This window comes from Lagopus muta, chromosome 21 (genome assembly GCF_023343835.1).
Source record: "Lagopus muta isolate bLagMut1 chromosome 21, bLagMut1 primary, whole genome shotgun sequence".
NCBI lineage: Eukaryota > Metazoa > Chordata > Aves > Galliformes > Phasianidae > Lagopus > Lagopus muta.
This window is the reverse complement of record NC_064453.1, coordinates 4,331,680-4,350,287: the sequence shown is the minus strand read 5'-3', so window position 1 is coordinate 4,350,287 and position 18,608 is coordinate 4,331,680. Positions and strand designations below refer to the sequence as shown.

General features: G+C 50.8%; 2 protein-coding genes across 3 annotated transcripts; both read right to left on the bottom strand.

Annotated features, from left to right (window-relative positions):
- Positions 1-96: 96 nt before the first annotated feature.
- Positions 97-5,760, bottom strand: NECAP2 (NECAP endocytosis associated 2). Its single transcript, XM_048967569.1, has 8 exons — positions 5,620-5,760; positions 4,678-4,778; positions 4,035-4,139; positions 3,297-3,378; positions 2,996-3,104; positions 2,150-2,330; positions 1,548-1,632; positions 97-1,285 (listed from the first exon to the last, which is right to left on the bottom strand). The coding sequence occupies exons 1-8, from the start codon at positions 5,706-5,708 to the stop codon at positions 1,237-1,239; spliced, it is 801 nt and encodes a 266-aa protein (XP_048823526.1). The 5' UTR covers positions 5,709-5,760; the 3' UTR covers positions 97-1,236.
- A 514-nt stretch (positions 5,761-6,274) lies between these two features.
- SZRD1 (SUZ RNA binding domain containing 1) lies at positions 6,275-18,608 on the bottom strand. Of its 2 annotated transcripts, none has more exons than XM_048967726.1 (4): positions 18,507-18,608; positions 10,541-10,590; positions 9,442-9,699; positions 6,275-8,823 (listed from the first exon to the last, which is right to left on the bottom strand). In XM_048967726.1, the coding sequence occupies exons 1-4, from the start codon at positions 18,555-18,557 to the stop codon at positions 8,721-8,723; spliced, it is 462 nt and encodes a 153-aa protein (XP_048823683.1). In that variant the 5' UTR covers positions 18,558-18,608; the 3' UTR covers positions 6,275-8,720. The 2 variants fall into 2 exon arrangements, with proteins under 2 accessions (XP_048823683.1, XP_048823685.1); XM_048967728.1 differs by having other exon boundaries at positions 9,442-9,696; positions 18,507-18,586.

The following is an 18,608-nucleotide window of genomic DNA, read 5'->3' as shown; positions in this document are numbered from 1 at the left end:
AACCACCCCCAACATCAAATCCCCACCTCGAAGGCAGCCCCACGGTCCCACCCTGAGCACACAGGGGCAGATCTCAGGGCTGCAAAACGTCACACCTGGCATCAAAATGATTTTATTGTTCCCTTGGAAGTGTGACATCTCTCACCCGGCCCTGTGAGCTGCCAGGGCAAAGCGAAAGCTCTGCAATGGAAATGCTCACCCGTCCAGTTGAGAATAGAAATAATAATTAAGCCTGAAACACTGAAAAAATAGCAGAACTCTGTACTGTGAAAGGCCTTCACCATAATATAAATAGGTAAGAAAATACTTGGGAGCTTTTTCAAAGAGGAATCTCAACCCCAGCTCAGTTCAAGAGACCAAGTTTGTCTTTCATTGCATATATTCCAATAATAAAGTCTCTGCAAAACGAATACAAATCTCTCTTCGAAATACAGGGGGGAAAAAAAACACTGAAAAATAACCTTACTGGAGCAGGAAAATAGGAACTCCAGCACTGTGCTCACATTTAGCTGTGCTCCCCACCCCCCACACTGCAGGGAGTGCTGGAAGTATCAGGGGTGATGCTCAGCACCTTGGAAGCACGTTGCTGTCAGCAGCAGACAAAACAAGGCCTTGCACACAAGAAGTCTCCAGGAGGATGCTCCCCCCTGTTTGCCAGACTGAAAGGTTTCAGTGGCCCAAATGCATGAGGAGAAAGTGGAGATGGTGCCAGGGGCAGCCCTGTGCTGCACACCTCAACCCACCTCTATTGCATCAGAATTGAGAGAAAAATGCCCAAATTGGGCAGCAAAAGCGCTGCCAGCTGAGTCCTCTATCAGTGCCCTCACGTCACCAAGGGGACACAGGGTGCCACGAAGCTGCCATGAAGCTGCCACAATTTTGCAGCCCTGCTAGTGCAGTAAGAAAGGAAGGAAAGAAGACACAAGAAAGGTCACTGAAGCCTCAAGGGTTTGCAGTGATCCAGGCACAAAATACCCAGAAAAGGCCCCCAGCTCTGAAGGTGCTGGCGTGGAATTTGGTAAGGCACGTGCTCATTTGTCAACCAGCATCAATTTCTGCTTTTCAACTCCAGCACCAGATTTTGGGGTCTTGTTTCTTGTCAGAGGGGGCCAGGGGAGTACAATGCCACCATAAGTGACGAGTGAGGTGTCCTTAGGCAGCAGGAGCACTTCCCACTGCTGCTTTGGTCCTGCAGAAATTGGCACAATCTTCCTCCAGTGCCTGTGAGGAGCTGGCTCAGAACTGCACCCAGCCTGCATTTGCCTTTGTCTGGTTAGAATCTGACCTGAAGAGAGAAAGAGAGAGAAAAAGAGAGTTTGGACACTGAGAAAAGAGGGTTTAGACATTAACAAAGGAGGGCTTAGACACTAAAAGGAGAGGCAGCACAGGTCGCCTGGTGCCAATCCATAACTCTCCCCCACACATGGCCAGGCACAGCAGCTTCTCACCTTTCAAAATCTTATTTTAGTGAGAGTAAAACCAGCAGGATTGGGTTCTAACGCTGCAGGCATTGGCCCAAGCAACCTGCAAACCCCACGTGGGCTCACCCTGAAGCTTTGGTGAAGTCACCCCAGACGTCGGTGGCAGGGGCAGAGGGAGCAGCAGCAGGTTGTGGCCAGGACAGCAGGGAGTCTGCAGCAGCCAGAGGAGCCAGAGAGAGAGGAGAAAAAGGAAAACTGTTACTGACAATGATTCCTCCCAGATTCTCTGCATTCAAGAAGATGCTATTTTGCTTTTCCACGCACCCACTGCTCGAATGCAGTCAGTTCACCGTTCCAACCTGACTGGGGTTTAAGATGAACTTTGCAGTGCTGCACACAGATGGTGACAGGCCAGGCAGGAGGGCCAGGATTCATGCAGGGCCTTTCTAAACACGCTGTGCTTTCAGCTTGCAAAATATGTGTGCAGAACTTACGCTTCCCAAACAATCATGAAACACAGAGCAGCTCTGAACAGTTAGGGGATATTAAGACAAGCAGGATGGCTTTGTGATCCCATTCCCCTCAGTGCCTCAGTTCCCCTCATCCAACAGGGCTTCAGCACCTTCTCCTCCTGCAGCTCAAGAGGAACATCAAGGTCTTTCTGTGTGCATCTCAACAGTTAAAACTGAATCTAAAGAGCCCTGCAGCCATTTCTGTAAGACACAGACCTGTGATGGGGGTACCAGGGAGCCGGGTAGGTGGGGGAAGTGAAGATGGTGGCTGCTCCCCAGAAGGAAGACTTGGCATGGAAGATTTTCCTCCTGGAGGTGGTGGGAGCAAGCTCAGCCCCCCAGGGCCTGCAGAACGTGGTCTGGTGTTCCCTGCTGCTCCTTCCTTTTTCTTCATATTCTGAAAGGAGACACGAGAGGAAAACTTCAGGTGGAACCATGTTTAAATCCAGAATCAGAGCGTGATTCTATTCTTCCTCCCAGCCAATGCTTTCAAGTAGCCCAGCAGCTCAGATGCTTTGCTCTGGGGGAAAAAGATCGCTGTGCTACATTCTCCTGGTGCAGCAACAGGTGTTGAACCACAGATGTTTTCATCTGTGAATCCCCACCACGTAGGCACAGACCAGATTCTGTGACTGGGAACCGTAAGAAACCCCACTACAAATCATTGCAGGCAGCAAGGGCATGAGCAGCTCTGCACCAGGCTTCCTTTAGCAAGGGGATTTCATGAGAAAGCCACTGCTTCCTCTTACGCCACGAACCACAGCAGAGGGGAAAAACAGATTGTGAGGGCTGAGCGTGAAGGCAGACAGCTTGGCTGGAGTCTGCATCTCTAAGAAGCAGTGTTTCACAGCTAACAAGAAATGAGGCTAACAAAAGAGGCTCACAGAACATTCTTGATGCTTTCATTTCCCAAAACGCTGCAAAAAAAAGAAAAGAAAAAGGAAGGGTTTTGGTGCTGTTTCTCTTTCAGTCTTTCAGGACAATCACCAAAGCCACAGGGCAGCGTTTTTATAGGTTATGAAGTGTACAAGGGGAAACATCTGGAGCAGCAAAAAACCTCACCGCGATGTTAAGCTTGATGGTCTGCCCCTCCTTGAAGCCCAGGTCCAGTTTGGGTGCCTGGTCAGGGTTTTCAGCCTGCTTGGCCAGCTCGTTCTGTTGCCTCACCCACCTGCAGGAAGGCAGGAAAAAGGAAAAAGACTCGTAAGCTGCAGCCCTCTTTGCACTACGCTTCAATTCAAGTGAACTGGGCACAGTGAACCAGGAGCAAACAGCTCCTCACCCCCAGCACTTGGAGCAAAAACCTGCAGCCGCCACGTGGAACCACCAAGTCAAGAGGACAAAAGGAGAGGCACCAACTCACTTGAAATGGTCCTGAAGAGCGACGTTGAAGTCAAAAGCATCCCCTCGATCCACAAATCCAACCCCAATGAAAGCACGGCGGCCTGGGGAATGAGGAAGAGTAAAGGCTAGAAGTGCAAAACAGGGTAAAAGCCAGGGATGCAGCCCAGAAGTGGGGGGACAGCCAATTTCACACCCCTGCGACTGTCAGCTCCTCCAGCTGGAGCTGAGAGGAATTCTGATGACAGCAGGGCTGAGGTTAGGATTGGAGCTGCATTTCTTTCTTCCTTCTACAAAGTAAGGAACAGCCAGCAAGTTCCAAGCAGGGAAAGCAGTGTTACACTGTCAGCAGGGCTGTAACGTGAGGCTGGAAGAAAACTGCAGCCACGCTTTCAGTTAGCAAAGCTGTGTTTACATCATCACTTCAGCTTGATTGGATTTAAAGAACTAGCAAAACCCAGCTTTAAAATTCATACAAGTGAATCAACACGGAGGCTGGCATCACAGTAACAGTCCTACACACAGCTGTGTCCTTCATGCTGAGCAGTAGATTAAACTAGTAGATTAAAAGATTTTTTTTTTTACTAGCAAAAGGCAGAGCATGAAGAGGTGATCTGTCCATTCATCACTGCAGGCAGGGACTATTTAGCTCTCAACCACATGAATCATTCACCACTAAGAACTCAGAACAAGCTCTGAGTGTTTTCAAGATCTGCTCCCCCCCAGGCCTGTCTCTGCCAGCACCAAAGCAGCACCACACCGTTGCCATCCTCGATCCGGATGACGAAGTATCTGCTGGAGTCTGTCACACTCTCCACAGCAATGCCAGGGAACTGCTCCACGGGGGCCTGGGCAAAAAGCTCTCCTGAAAAAAGAGAAGCAGGTGTGAGTTAACGTGCCAGTGCAGCACATCAACGCCACTCTCCTTGCTGTGAGGATGAAAATAAAGGCAGCAGCCTGCATGCAAGAAATGGGTAAACACGACCCGCTTCCTCTGCAGCAGCAGCTTGGGAGGCAATTAAGAATCCAGGAGATGGAAAAACTGGCAAAGCGACTTGTTGTGATGACAGGAAGCTTGGAGGAAGAGAGATCAGATCCTGCTTGCCTTATTTTGGCAGATCCACATCATTTCATTCCACCAGATAAAGCCTCCCCAGCCGTAGGCACAAACGCTTTTCCTGGCTCAGTTACCAATGCTCAACAAAGGAGCCTCCCACTATCTGGTGCTACAAGGCACCACACTCTGGAGGTGACAAACCAGCTCATTAACGCTCAGCAGATGGATTCAAACAACAACACACAGCTGCTTTGCAGTGACACCATGCTCAGGTCTGCCCCGCCAGCAGCCCAATGCCCCCCTGGGGTGACAGGAAAGCCGTTCTGCTGCAGCCCCTCCTCCTCACCTGAGGTTTTGTCCTCCAGCTTGATGAAGGCAGTCTTGCCCTTGGCGGTGATGCGCAGCCTGCCGCTCCATGCTGGCTGGTCAAGCTGCCACTCCGCAGCTCTGCAGGGAGAGGAAAAGGTGACTGACCTCTGGGTGCCCCTGCGGTCCTCAGGCAGCAGCAATGAGACAATTTTATGGCATGGTAACGTATCACAAAGCCTCACAAAGTGAGATAGCATGTGAGGGAACCTGCTTGCACCTGGGCTTGCTGCAGACAGGCAGCACGCATCACGAGACCTCGCATCTCACCCCGAATCTGCTGACCACTTGCAGAAGCACTGGGGAACAGACCCATAGTTCTGCACTGCACAGTACAGAAAGGTTTCACTTCCCCTTCTGTGGAATCACCAGCTTGAAAACAGCGTTAGGGCAATGCAAGCCATGCTGGTGAGGGGATCCTTGTGGAATATCTCCGTTTTCATAGAATTATAGAGTGGTTTGGGTTGGAAATCTCCCATCATGGGGACACCATCCAGCAGCTCATACTGCCCAAGACCCTTCCGGCCTGGCCAGGAATACATCCAAAAAGGGGCATCCGCAGCTCTCAGGGCAGCCTATGCCAGGGCATCATCGCTTCAGGATGAAGAATTTCTCCCTACTTCATTTCCCCTCGTCCTGCCACTACCAAACCCTGTCCAAGAGCCCTTCCCGACTTCCCTCTCAGCCCTGCAGGCACCGAAAGGCCGTTATAAGCCCTCCCGCAGCCTTCCCGGCCGCTTGGACTCGATGACCTCGGAGGCCTTTTCCAACCTCGGCAATTCTATCGTTCTTCTCCAGGCACAACAACCCTCAACTTCCCCTCGCAGCGGGGCTGAGTGGGCCTGTAGCTCAACGGCGGGGCCTGGCTGACTGCGAGAGCCCCAAGGCCGCACCAGGCCCACCCCCCGGCGCCGCACCGCACCTGTAGCCGCGGTTGGAGGCCCTCGGCGGCACTCGGTAGACGTGCACGGCCGGCTTCACGCACAGAACCGCCTCGTAGTCCTCCTCCATGGCCGCCAGCACGACGGAAGGGCGCCGGCGACTCTATGGTACCGCCCGCACCGGGGCGGGGAGAGGAGGAAGGGAAGCACTTCCGGTGCGGGCTGAGCACCACGCTTTGCAACTGCGCCCCCTGCCGGGCGGGAGGTGCATTGCAGGCAGTGGTCGGTATCAAGGCACGGGACGCGCTCTGTAGGCACGTTTTTCCCTAAATCACCTTAAAATAAAAACACTGAGAAAGGACTCCATCCTGCTCCTCCTCGGCTCAGCCAGTCCCACAGCCTCTCCTCACGTTACTGAGCAAAGAATGGAGAGCAGCCCAGCCCCAAAATTCTCCCGTTCCCATCCCTGTGCTTGGAAGTTCAGCTTCTCCTTCCCAAGAGCCCTTGTAGCCCAAAGAGGACAGATGTCCCTCATCTCATCCATAGCACCTCAGAACCAGGCCAGCTGTCCCACAGGGTGACACAAACGCTACCATGGCCAACAACAGCCGATGGATTTTTGGGGTTCCCATTCCGGGGAACGGGAGAGAAAAAAAAAGGGATGCGGCAAAGCGACGAGACGGAAGCAGGCCGTGAAAAAGTTTAAACACATTTATTGAAAATACAATTTATAAAATGTTTCTCTGCATACTCGGGCGCGCTCTGACGGGGCGGCGGGAGAAGCTCTCGGCCCCACGAAAGAAGGCGCGTGCCCCGCGACCGCCGTCTCGCCCTGCCTGCAGGTCGGGAGCAGCCGCCACGGCTGAGGCATCGGCGCACGGTCAGTGCTGGAGAACAAGGTCGGGTGTGCAAGGAGAAGGGTGGTAGGCACCTGACGGACGGGAGGAGACATCTAACATTGGCAAGGTAGCGGGAAGCTACGCCAGGAGCTGGGGTCGGGGTTGTTGTGCCAGCTGCCAGCCTTCTGGAATAGAAGCTATCGAGCGGTCGTTAAGGAAAGGTGCGGTGACTACAGTTATTGCTAATGTCCTTCTCCCCTCCTGCTCCCACCCACCCCAAATAAATCAGTTTCACAGACGCGCCTCCAGCCTGAGAGGGAGCTCAGTAAGCAGCAAGATTATAGCTTCTAAAGCCACGGAGATGGGTTGGGATCCTGGTGGGACGAGGCTTCTGCCATTCCCACCTCGTCACCCTCCTTCGCCAGTCACTCAGGGTTCCGGGAACTCACGTGGAGGGTGACACAGGGTCAAGGAGCCAACTGACATTCTAGCAGATGCCATCTCTTTTTTGTACACAGGTAGTTTTATTTTACCTTTTTTTAAGCCGTGTTTCCATCCACGTCTTTCCAGATGGGAGTTTCCCATACAACATGGCATGGCACAGTCACTTCTGTTCAGTCAGAAGGCATCAGGTTTGCTCATTTACCATATCTGCCAAGCACAAAGCATCTGGCAACACTGCACCCGTACAGAATAATCCTCTGACAGCCAACAACAGTATTTTCTAGGTACTGAGCACGCAGCAATCCGCCGGCCCGCGGCCATTTCAGCTGAATGAACAGTCGAGGTCCTCACGACACGCAGAAACGCCTCCACGCCTGACGCCGCCCGCTGCATCCCCTCCAAGAAGAGCCTTAGTGTTCATCTAATCCCTGGAGACAGGAATATCAAGATAGGCCAGCTTTGTCTAGCGTGCATTAGGACAGACAGCACTGCGCACGGGGGAAGCATCCACGTTCAATAGCATCCTGTGACACACACCAGCTCCTCATGGCTCTTCTCCACCACCGCCACCATCCTGGGAAGCTTTCAGCCTACAAGCTGCCTGAAATCCTGCCTCTTCGTGGGAGCAGGAGCAGCAAGAGCAATCCATTCCCTGAAGCCCAGCGGAAAGCTGGCCGTTACCACCCACAGCATACGACGATGGGGAGGTTTCCAGACTTGATTGAACACATTTTGTTCCTAAATGTCTGTGATTTCGTGTGTATCAGGTACAGCACCGGCTCGTACCGTAACAGAGATCAGAGTCTTCAGTCCATTGTAAGCCACTTCGGTTTCAACCTTTGGAGCAGCGGCCGTCCCGCTCCCCGCCGTCACATCAGCCACCACGCAGGCTGGACGGAACGCAGCTCTTCACCATGGGTTCATTTCATGGAGCAAATGAGAGCCACGCAGCACTATTACCCTCCTAGCCTGCACGTCCAGCTGTCACAGAGCCCCAGCTCCCCACAGATCAGCTCTGCTGCAAGCAGTAACCAAACAGCAGGCATTTTCATGGGATCTGTCTACATTCCCTTCTCCCCACATACAAAAAGATGTATTTAAAGTTTTTTTTTTTCCCCTCAAGCCAGCAGAAAACACTAGCCAAGCTTTAACAGGTGCAATACACAAACCAGGTCATTGGACTCCAATGGCTCCCAGGCCATGGCAAGCAGAAAGGCTGGGCATCCCAGAGTCCAGTTTGCTTGGCAGTGGTAGAAACACAGAACGAGAAGCTAAGCTTGTCAAACCCTAACCACTAAAGTTGCAGGAATTCAGTGAAGTTCCTTTTCAAACACTTAGCTACCTCTCTCAGTTAAAACAAACTAAACAGTTAAAACCCTTTCCATGCACTCCCTTGAAAGTCAATCCGATATACAAACAGAAAACAAAAAGAAAAAAAAAATCAAAAGATATCCTTTGAAACAGAACTTGCTCTTAAAGTGATGAAGACAAAACGTGTGTCTGGGGAGGCTTCCCACTTTTTTCCTAAATCCCAGGTTACAAATACAACAAACATTATTGCTGGCACTAGCTTGAACCAAAGTGGCACACATGACTCTTTGCACCTGTCCGAGTCCTTTACCCTCCCCTCCCCTTCCTGCTTACAGTGACTGGGGACAGCCCTCGTCAGTTTGCTGATCACAGTGCGTGGAGCAGGGAGGTCACAGTGCGTGGGGTTGGAGGTCACAGTGGGCAGAGCAAAGGGGATCACAGTGCAAGTAAACCAGGTAGTTCCCTTTGCTCAAGTCCATTTGTCCGCCACAGCAGTGCGACCCGTGGCGGCTGACCCTGCTTTCTGCAGCATCCTCTCATGCCCACGTTTATCTGCGTTGTTTGAAGCCTTGTGAACCATCGGGGCCCAGGGGCTGCCTAATCACATTATTGGGCTGCCTGATGTCCTCCGGCTGGGAGATCCTCGTTGGCCTGCAAGGAGAAAGCAGAGGACGAAGCAATGTATCTGTGGAATGTAAGGCGTGCAATTCAGATACTCCTCTACTTGCTTTGGTGGAAAGCTGCAGGACGACTGTTGCAGACCTGCTGCATTTCTCCCTGGGATAAGGGAACACGATCAAAAATAAACTGATGCTTCATTTCTTCCCTGAAGTTTTCAAAGTCTTGTTCCCAAGTGACCAAGATCCCACACTACAACTACAAAGGAAAGGCCTTAAACAACCTGGACTCATTTCAGAGTGCTTACTTTCAACTTTCCCATTGATGACAGCAGCTCCTTCAAGCCTTCCTTGTCTTTGCTGAAGTTTTATGTCGTGTCAAAGTTGCTTGCACTCCTCTCTATATCCCCACCTTGCTCTCTCAAGGATTTAAGATAACCTTTATTGCCTTATTGGGCACAAGCACTTCCTCTAGCTGCCAAAAATCTGAACGGTAAGTTGCTGTTTACAAACAAAACACTCCTTTCTCCTTGGCTGGCCTCGTTTAATACTCCAAGGAGCACATCTCCTCTTTCCCCTGCTTGGAAGGTATTTGCACAGAGCACGCACACAGCCGTCACTTTCCCGCCCCCGGTGCCAAGTCTGCTCTCACCTATCTAGAATGGGTTTCTCCTGCTCCTCTTCAGGGCTGGCGCTGCCCAGTATTCGTTTCCTGGCCTCGGCGTACTCTGCCTCCCTCTGTGCCAGGGACTTGACAGGGAACGCCGGTCTGGTGGTGGAGTTGGGGTTGCTGAGCACACCGTTGGTGGCCGGCCGCTTCAGGATCCGGATCTGGGGGGGTGGACCTGAAGGAACGCTGTCGTCCTGAATCACGATCGGCACTTTAGGAGGAGATTTGGATTTTCTACTGCTTGAAGGAAAAAAAAAGCAACAAACAAACGCACGGCATTCGATCAGCGCTTGTTTTCACCACAAGCACGCTTTGCTGTTAGTTCTGTATGCAGCTTCCTCCCAGCCAAATGTCATTCCTGTGACTAAGAGGCAGCTGTAACAATTAGAGACCTTGTTGTATTTGTAACCCTAAAGTAGAGGCAGGCAGGTTTGCAGATTAGCTCAGCAAGGGACAGAAAACACCAAGCTCTGATGCGTTCAACATCTTGAAACTCAACCAAAGGAGACTCTGAGCAGAGATAACTTGACTTTTGATTTGATTCACCAAACATTTTCCAAAAGAAAGCGTTTACACACCTTCAAAGGCACTGGTGTAGGCACTTTAATCCCACTCCTTGCCAGGCCTTAGAGCCAACCTTGGCCCCAGCCTGTTTCAATTCTCACTGACCCTTTTCTGCGTGGGTATGGGAATCCTTGAGAAACAATACTGTGACTCTAAGCGGTGTGCCAGCAATCAAAAGGAAACAAACAAAAATATGCCTCAGAAGTGATTAGAAGTACCGTGCTAGGAGGCAAGACACCCCCACTCCAACCCAAACAAACAGGAAAATTAAGCCTTACTGATGCAAGACATGGTGAGCCAATTTAGGCTACAAGTTGCCATTACCTGACTCACTCATTTCTTCCTCTGAGTGCCTTTTTCTTAAAGGGCTTCACCATAACTGGAGCTACAGCCAGTCTGGGAGACCCAGCTCCGAAATAAAATCACTCCTAAGAACCTTTCCATTACTCTGCTACAGACCAGAGGGGCCCCCTGGTGGCCCCACTACAGATTCCACTTCCACACTGACAGCAGTTACCTTTCCTTCTGCGTGATCTTCAGCTTCTTTTCCAATCGTCTGTCTATTTCCTACAGAGGAAGGAAGAAAAAACAAAAACGTGAAGGCTCATCTTTGAGATCAGAGTACGAATCTGCCTGCAAACACCTTTGTTTCCAGCAATGCCTCACTGTGAAAGGCAGAGACAGAACGCCTCTCAACCTGAGGATGGCTTGCAGAGGAAAGCAAAGCCCCTTCATTCACTGCACCCATGAATACACCTACAGCAGGCTGAAGTTGCAGAGCAGGGTGGAAGGGCAGCTGCGTGGTGTTCATCTCCCCTGGAGAGCAATTTGCATTTTCAGAACTTCAGCTGTAAGAAAGCTCTCTTATGGGCAGAAAAAGAGCTCCAGAGACATTCAGCAAGGTGCTCCCAGGTGGAGCAGGCACTGGCACCAGACCTCCCTGCCAAAGAACCCCTGGAAGCAGCAGCTGGGCCGACACACAGCAGCACAGACATGGAGCCTGCAGCCATCCTGAGGACTAGCCAGCAGGTCTGCATTCCTGCTGCTTGCTGCGAGAACCCGCCTTCACCAAAATATCCTTGCCCTGCCCAACCTGCACCCAGGGACTCACCGAGCTGCAGTAGCCAACCATGCTTTTTCCTCCTATGCCTCTCCTCTGCTTTTGCAACAGAGCTGCCAAGTTAATCAATACATGGAAAGAAATCTTCATTACCCTGAGAGCCGACAGTGTGGCTGTAAGCTTGCTGACCTCTGTTGAAAGCTTGCACCTGTCTTACAAAAGGTGTTTACGTTTTGCACTTGGGGCAATTACACAAAGAAACTTTGCTAAACAGAAAAATAAAGCTCTCAGCCCCTCCGGTCTCTAAGTAACCTATCCTAACAAGATGCACTTCACCATGGCCTTTAGATCCCCATGACTGCAGACTGCATAAAAGAGCTTCCAAAACAGCAATGCGTTTTATTTAACTGTCAGTAAAGAGGGAAAAAAAGTAGCTGGGAGTGTCCCAGTTTTACCATCTGATAACTGGTAACGCTGCAGGAAAGGTCAAGCTCCTGGCAGGATGCAGCCACTCTGCTTTTCAGGTCAGTTTGTTTAACTACACCACAAGCCTGCTGCCAGCAGAGCCTGCCCTGCTGTCAAGAAGCATGCACAGCCTGGTGATGAGTTGCACTGCCCCACATCCCCACTCCTACACTTCTTTGCAGTTACTCCCCAGTGAACAAGCAATGAATGCAAGCCATGACACACCACCAAAGCGTGGTGCTACTCATGGTCATGCAGCCCTCAGCACCCTCCAGCTGGAAATACACAGTTCTGAGTTGTTTCTCAAAGATTTTGTTGGGTGAGACGTTGAATTTTCTTCCCAGCTTTATATGAGGAAGCCACATTCGTTTCCTAGGAATAAAACACAGCACTGAGCTGAAGGCCAAATCTCAACGAATCCCCCTGCTGAGGGCAAACACACCTGCAGCTTCCTTCCCTTTCAAGAAGGCTCAAATTTCAGAAGAAAATCCCACCCCAAGGTTGCTCAGGAGGATGGAGCCTCCTGCCCACGTGGATGGAGGAACGGCCAGCCAGGAAGGCAGCAGGGAAGCGGATATCCTGGCCAAGGATGGAAGTGATTTAGAGCAGCTAGCAACAAACAATGACAGCCAAACCAAGGCCAGGGGGTTAGCTCATCTGTCTACCCTCCACCAGAAGAGGTTACATCCTACTATAGAACATTTTATCAAACCTGAACACACGGCTGTACCCCTCCAGGGCTGTCTGGAATGAAGCTTCTTTAGATACCCCTTCATAAATAGCTCCCATGTTGGGGAGGGCTGTAGGGTGCAAACCCCCAAGCATCTCCACTCATTCATACCATGAGGAGGATTTTTCCAGTGCCATGCAGCAAGTACAGAGATCAGAACCAGCACGTCAACCCTCAGCCCAATGCTGGCTGTACAGCACTCTGCCCAAGGTACAGAGAGCCATTAGGAAGATCTGGTTCTGCTCTCCTCTCTTCCCTTCCCAGCTATGCTGCTGCATTCCTGTAGGCTCTGTGAGTCAGTCCTGGGGTTAATGCCACGTTCTTTACCTCGGATGGCCAGATCCTGTCATTGCAAAGCGTCATTTCAACCCCATCACCTGAAAAACACTCTGATTAATGTGGCTGTCACAGTGATTGAGTGCTGCTGGGCAGCTCTTCAACCTCTCATGCACCAGGGACGTCCAGCCTACATTCTCTGCTGCCAGAACCTACAGCTTCCTCATCTAGAAAGAAACACAGCTTTCATTTACCTAGCATAGGCAAGGGTATCCCAAGGAATCCTTCAAAACCTACCATAAACACCCTAAATGAGTCCTTCACCCAGATTTTCCCTCTCCTACAACTACCAAGTGCTTGGCACTTCTGCTGCCTCGCTCCTCTGGCAGCCATAATATGAGGAGATGGATGCTGTCTTTCCCTAAGCAAAAGCCACATCACTGCAAACTCCTGATGCTTAACAGAACTATATTTCAGTAAGCACGGTGGTGATGGGCTGACAAGTTGGACTTCATCTTAAAGGTCTTTTCCAACCATAATGAGTCTATGATATTATAGGTATGAAGGAGTTCAAATTTGCCCAGCATTATCCACTCAGATGGGCAGCCCTTGATCACCAAAGCAACCCAAGGCATTAGGAAGAGACACAGTTGGCAGCTCACAACAGGGGTCACGCTGCACACAGCCACAAGCTCAGGAAGCAAAACCAGCAGATCTGTTTGCTTGCTGATGTCATTCTGTTTGCACTGCTCTATCTCATGTTGCATTGCCATCGAGCTGTGGATAACAAGATAAAATTAGGACCTGACTTATGGCCCAAGTGCCAGAAGCACTACAACAAGCAAAAGGCATGCATGCAGAGGAGGGGGGAGCCCACATGGCACTCAAGGACACCAAGCTGCACAGAAGCTGGGCAGGTCACGCTGTACAAAGCCAGTTATTAATCTTCTGATGGTGAGAATGCATTAAGGAGTTTCTCCTAGCTTTCATTCCCCAAACAAGCATATTTATAACCAAAAGTTAAGCATCATTCGTGCCCCTGTGCTTTTATAAACACCCTTCTCAAAGATTAGCAGGGAATCTCAACAAACTATTTTTAGTGCTATTATGTCTAGATGCTAAAAGGGACCCAGCAGCCAGCAGGGAGAAGACACTGTTCTCTGACATTTAAACTGCATTTGTAGATGAGGACGTAATGGAAGCTGAGCTCCAGTTCCATCACACCCAACTTTCCAGCCCAGGAAAAAAACAACAAACAGCAGAGCATGTGAGGATCACTGTGCCTCCTGGAAAGCAATTAGGTGAGGACTGCAAACAAACCTATTTAGACTCAGTGCTCCTGAGGCAGACTCATAGAATCACAGTTTGAAGTGAGGCACAAGCAGAGAACCCCAAGTTAACCCTGACTGCTGCCTCAAGCACTTGGTTGGAATAACGATGGCATGTCAGATATTTGTAAATAATTACCCCTCTGCAAAAGATCTCCAGACCTCCGAAAGGCAGCAACTCCAAGCTGGCAGGAAAGGAATAACAGAGCAACTGCTGGCATTTATTTCTTCCAGGTTTGCTGAGTAACTTTAACAATGCCTCAGCACAGGCAAAGACTTCAGCTCCCTAAAAATCCCTTACAGCAGCAGGATTTCTCCCCTCTGCCTCCAAAATGCAGTTACTTGACAGAGGAGATACTCACCAAGCGGGCCACACTGGAGCTCAGAGCTGCCACTGATAAAGGAAGCTGTGCTCTCTTCAAAAGCTGCCAACATTTCACATGCACAGCTCTGGAAAAACATTAACCGTGCTCTTTGATGTATTTGCTGGGGACACTTCTGAATACAACCTGCTACCTTGCCAAAAAACAAGAGCGTGAGATCAAACCCTGAAAGAGGGAATGAGCCTGGAGCTGCATCCTGCCACGTCAGCGCAGTGGGAGCCTCATCCACCGAGCACAGGCACCACAAGGCACCCTGAAAACACCATCCAGTGAGAGCAGCAACAGATGATCCCCAGGTAGCAAACTGACTCCTCGCTAGCGACTCATTTCTTTCCTCTGAAGATACGTAAATCTTCTGTTAATTACCAGAATTTCCCAATTCCTGAGGCCAGTGGGAGTCAGACTGCTTCATTAATTAATTTGCCAAGTTGCTCTGCTTACAGTAACCCTGGCAGTGCACCGTACCCAATGTGATGCCAAGAAAGCCACAGCTGCTTTCAGCTGCATGGCACCTGTATCTTCCATAGGTAGGTAAAGCTCCTCAGCAGCTACAAAACACAGGAAGGGCCAGGCTCCCTTCCTCAGCCAGGCAAACATAGGGGGAAGCACTGAAGAGGGCTGCAGTTTCTCCTCCCTCCCCACCTTCGTGGTTCAGGGGCACAGGCAGATGCTCACCAAGGTCGTGCTGCTGAAACTGGCAGCAAACAGAGACTGCTACCAGGTGATGCTGCCTCACAGCAACATCCCATTGCAGATGCTGGCTTTATGACATGCACAGCTTGTTTGTTCCTAGCCAACGAAGCTCTTTTCTTATCAGTCTCTGCTTGGGCAACGCTGAGCAGCAGGAACAGAAAGCCTTGTTTTCTAGTTTCAAGAGTTTTAACCAATTACAAATACCTAAGGCAAATATTCAGTAAATATTCACAGAACTCACAGTGAGCCTGTCCCCCCCTCTCGCTGCTTCCTGACAGCAGAAAACACCAGTTATCCTCAGGGCTTTTCTCCAAAACACAGCCCTACCCTGAAAGGAAAGCTGTCAGAACCCTGCTGACTTGTCCTCCAATCACACAAGCAGTTAGCAGGCTACACGGCCTGGAGGTCACAGCATTATGCTCCAAAATACTTCCCTTTTGACTTCTGTGTACTTTGATCGCATTTAGCAACAGAAGAAACGCCAGCCAAAACCCAGATGCAGGCCTTTGCAACCAATGATTCACCTGCCTCTGCTGAAGGGTGAAATCCAAAGCAGGAAGCCCAGCCTGCTCCCACCTACCATTTGCACAGAGAAGGCAGAAAGGAGCTCAGCAAGCATCAAACCCTCCTGGCACACAGCAATACCAGCAGATGATCCCCCTACCCACACACACCTCCAGCTCACTGTGACCCCTGGGTACAGGGTTTTCACTCCAATTTGAAGTATGGCTTCCCATCTGATGTGTAACAATTGGTTTAACCAGGTCAATAGGCTCAAAAACACACCACCCTTTTGTGATTTCCTTCTTCCTGGGAAGGCCACACAACAGAGAAATGAGCAATGCATGAAGTCCTATTCATGTTTACCAACCCAGGCTGTCTCCTTGATGCCTCACACTTGGATCCTGCCACCAGCCTCTTAGACAACCCCAGACAGCTCACTCACACACCACTTCCCCCTTTGTAACTCACTGACAGCAAAACATCCCCGTTTCAGGCTTTTCAAATACCTGTACACAGGCAGTTGTGCAACACAGAGCCTTGTTAGCCAGACCTGCTGGCCTCACAAAATTCTGCTGCATCAGCTTGGTGCACAGAACTCAGATGTAACATCCCCCACACCTGCAAAACTCCCGGGGTAGGTGGAACTACTGGAGCAGAGGTTTCTGCTTCATGTATGGGCACACAGGGTGGCACACAGCAAACGAGCTGCTCCTTGAGCTGGCAAGCACTGGGTCATTCTGATGACACAGAAAACTAGAAGACAAACAGAAGCTGCATTAAGAAAAATAAATAAAATCAACTCTCTTTCTTATAGCTGCTTTGACTGACCAAGCCCAAAAGAGAAGCTGCATCAGGTATTTTGGCTTTTCCCCTTTCAAAGGGCACCAGCATCCCTTTGGTGAATTAAGGTCTCAGTGCTGTTTGTAAAGCCAAGCCCACAAAAGCTACATGTGCTGCCATACTGACTAGGAAAGCCACAGCAGCTCTGCTCAGCCCAAAACTGCTTCTTGCTGAGAAGCACCTTCTTCAAGACCTAGAATCTTACTGATTTAGGAGCCCAGCACCAAGAGCCACACATACAGAGGGAAAAAAATGAGCACTAAATATCTCAGCATCCTTTCTGCTCCATAGAACACCCTCAGGTGACTTAGCAGAAAACTACACACCCAGAACCACAGATCTCCCTTGGCTACATTTCTCCTATTTCCTCGAATATGTGCTGAAAGGTCTGAAGAATAACTGGTCAGGTTCACAACTGCTTACAGAGTTCAGAATATAGTTAAAGCTGCTCCTTGGCATGCTAGGTTTTATCTTTAATGTTTTACTGCATATCCCTCTGGACCATGGCTATCATATCTCTAAGTTAGGCTCTGTTCCAGACCCATGCCAGGTAAGGTATAGGTGAAAGAAACCACAGCAAATGCCTCACGACAAAAACAACATAATGATTACGGTGGCAAACCAACTTCTAAGCTCCCCCTGCACACAGTTTTTTTCACTCACACTTCCAATAGAAAATCCACCCCACTAAAGCAGCAGATCTCAAGCCTGCTCACCGCAGCAAATTTGTCACCAAGAAAAGCAGGTGTGCCTCAAATATATTTCAACTGCTAACAACTGACGTCAGTCACGCTGTCTGCTCCCCTTCCTGCACTGTTCCCCTTTTCAGAATCTGCCCCTGGCAGCAATAATTGCTGTAGTGACTCAGAGAGCCCCCAGCAGCACCCACTTGCTTCAAGCAGAAAGCCAGAAGAGAGCAAGTCCATGTCCCCACAGGTCCATCCCAGCTTTGACTTCCTGCAGCCATCAGCAGTGGCAGAGATCCTCCTTCCTGCAGGCTGCAGCATGACCTTTCTAAAATATCTTGGCTGCTAGAAGACAGCTTCCATGTCTTCTCTTGCACAATAATAACTCCTGCTGGAGACAGCTCAGTTTTCTCCTTGCTCCGAGTGCTTTTACAGGCACCCAAAGCCTGGACAACTGCAAAAGCAGCTGCAAGCGTGGTGTCAGCTCCTAGAGAAATGTCTGCTCCCCACTGTGTGGCACAAGTGTAATGTCTCTGCAGCCTGGACTTGCTGGAAAGGGGCGTCAGAAAGGACAGGCGATGAGATTTCACTTCTAAGGGTTTTGAAAGAACACCAAAAGGTAAAAGCTGTGAAGACAAACAAGACAGACAACTGGTGCCTGGGATTTGAGCAGCCCTGCAATTTTAAACCATTACTCTAGGCCTCAGCTATTATCAGCTCCCAGCCACAAGCGATGTCTCTTCATGAAGCAATTTAATGAGCCCTTAAATTAACTCCTCCATCCTATGCGAGGTTTCCCATTATCACAGGATCACGGTGCTAGTAGCAGCGCCAGCCCTTCCTGGCACCTCGCAGAGACGAGGGCATTGGATTACAGCTTCTATTTCACCCCCACCCCGCTCCCCACCTGTAACCCAATTCCTGCAGCAGCCGCTGACCAAACCCAAGCTGCCCTCTTGCTGCAGAGCCAATTGTTACAGCGTTCTTCTGCCCTCTGAGTGTCAACGAGCCCACAGAACTCCCTACAAACAGCAGCTCTCAATCAGCAAATGCAATCCTCTTTCCTCAGGCTATGGAGTAACGAACCCCCCGCACACCACTTGTCCACGCTATTAAATTTACTGATTTTATTACACGAGGGAAGCGTCCAGAACCCATCTGCAGCCTCTCAGCACGACACGACCCAACCACAAGCCATGAGGCGGCCTAACGGAGGCAGAGGGCTGCCCAGGAAGAGCCCCGAGCTCCCCACCGCGATCAGGGCCGTACCAACAGCCCCAGGAGAGCTGAGGCAGCACGCCAGGCTAGGCCCGAGGCGAAGCAGGGCCCAGATGCTGCGGTGCGAACCATGCACGGCTCCACAGCCCTGCCGCAGCCCCGCGCCGTACAGGCCGCGGCCCCTTTAAGAGGCCTACCGGCCTCTCCCGGCCAGCCGCCAGCTCAGGAGCCGCCGTGCCATCCCCCACTCCTCCCTCTATGCTCCCTCTTCCGCCTCGGCCGACCGAGAGCCGTCCTCACCCCACTGTCGGCCGCCTCCTCCCAGCTCTCGGCCACCTCCTCATCTTCCATTTTAATTCCCCTCCGCCGCCGCCGCCGCCAGCCCAGGACCAGCGCATGCGC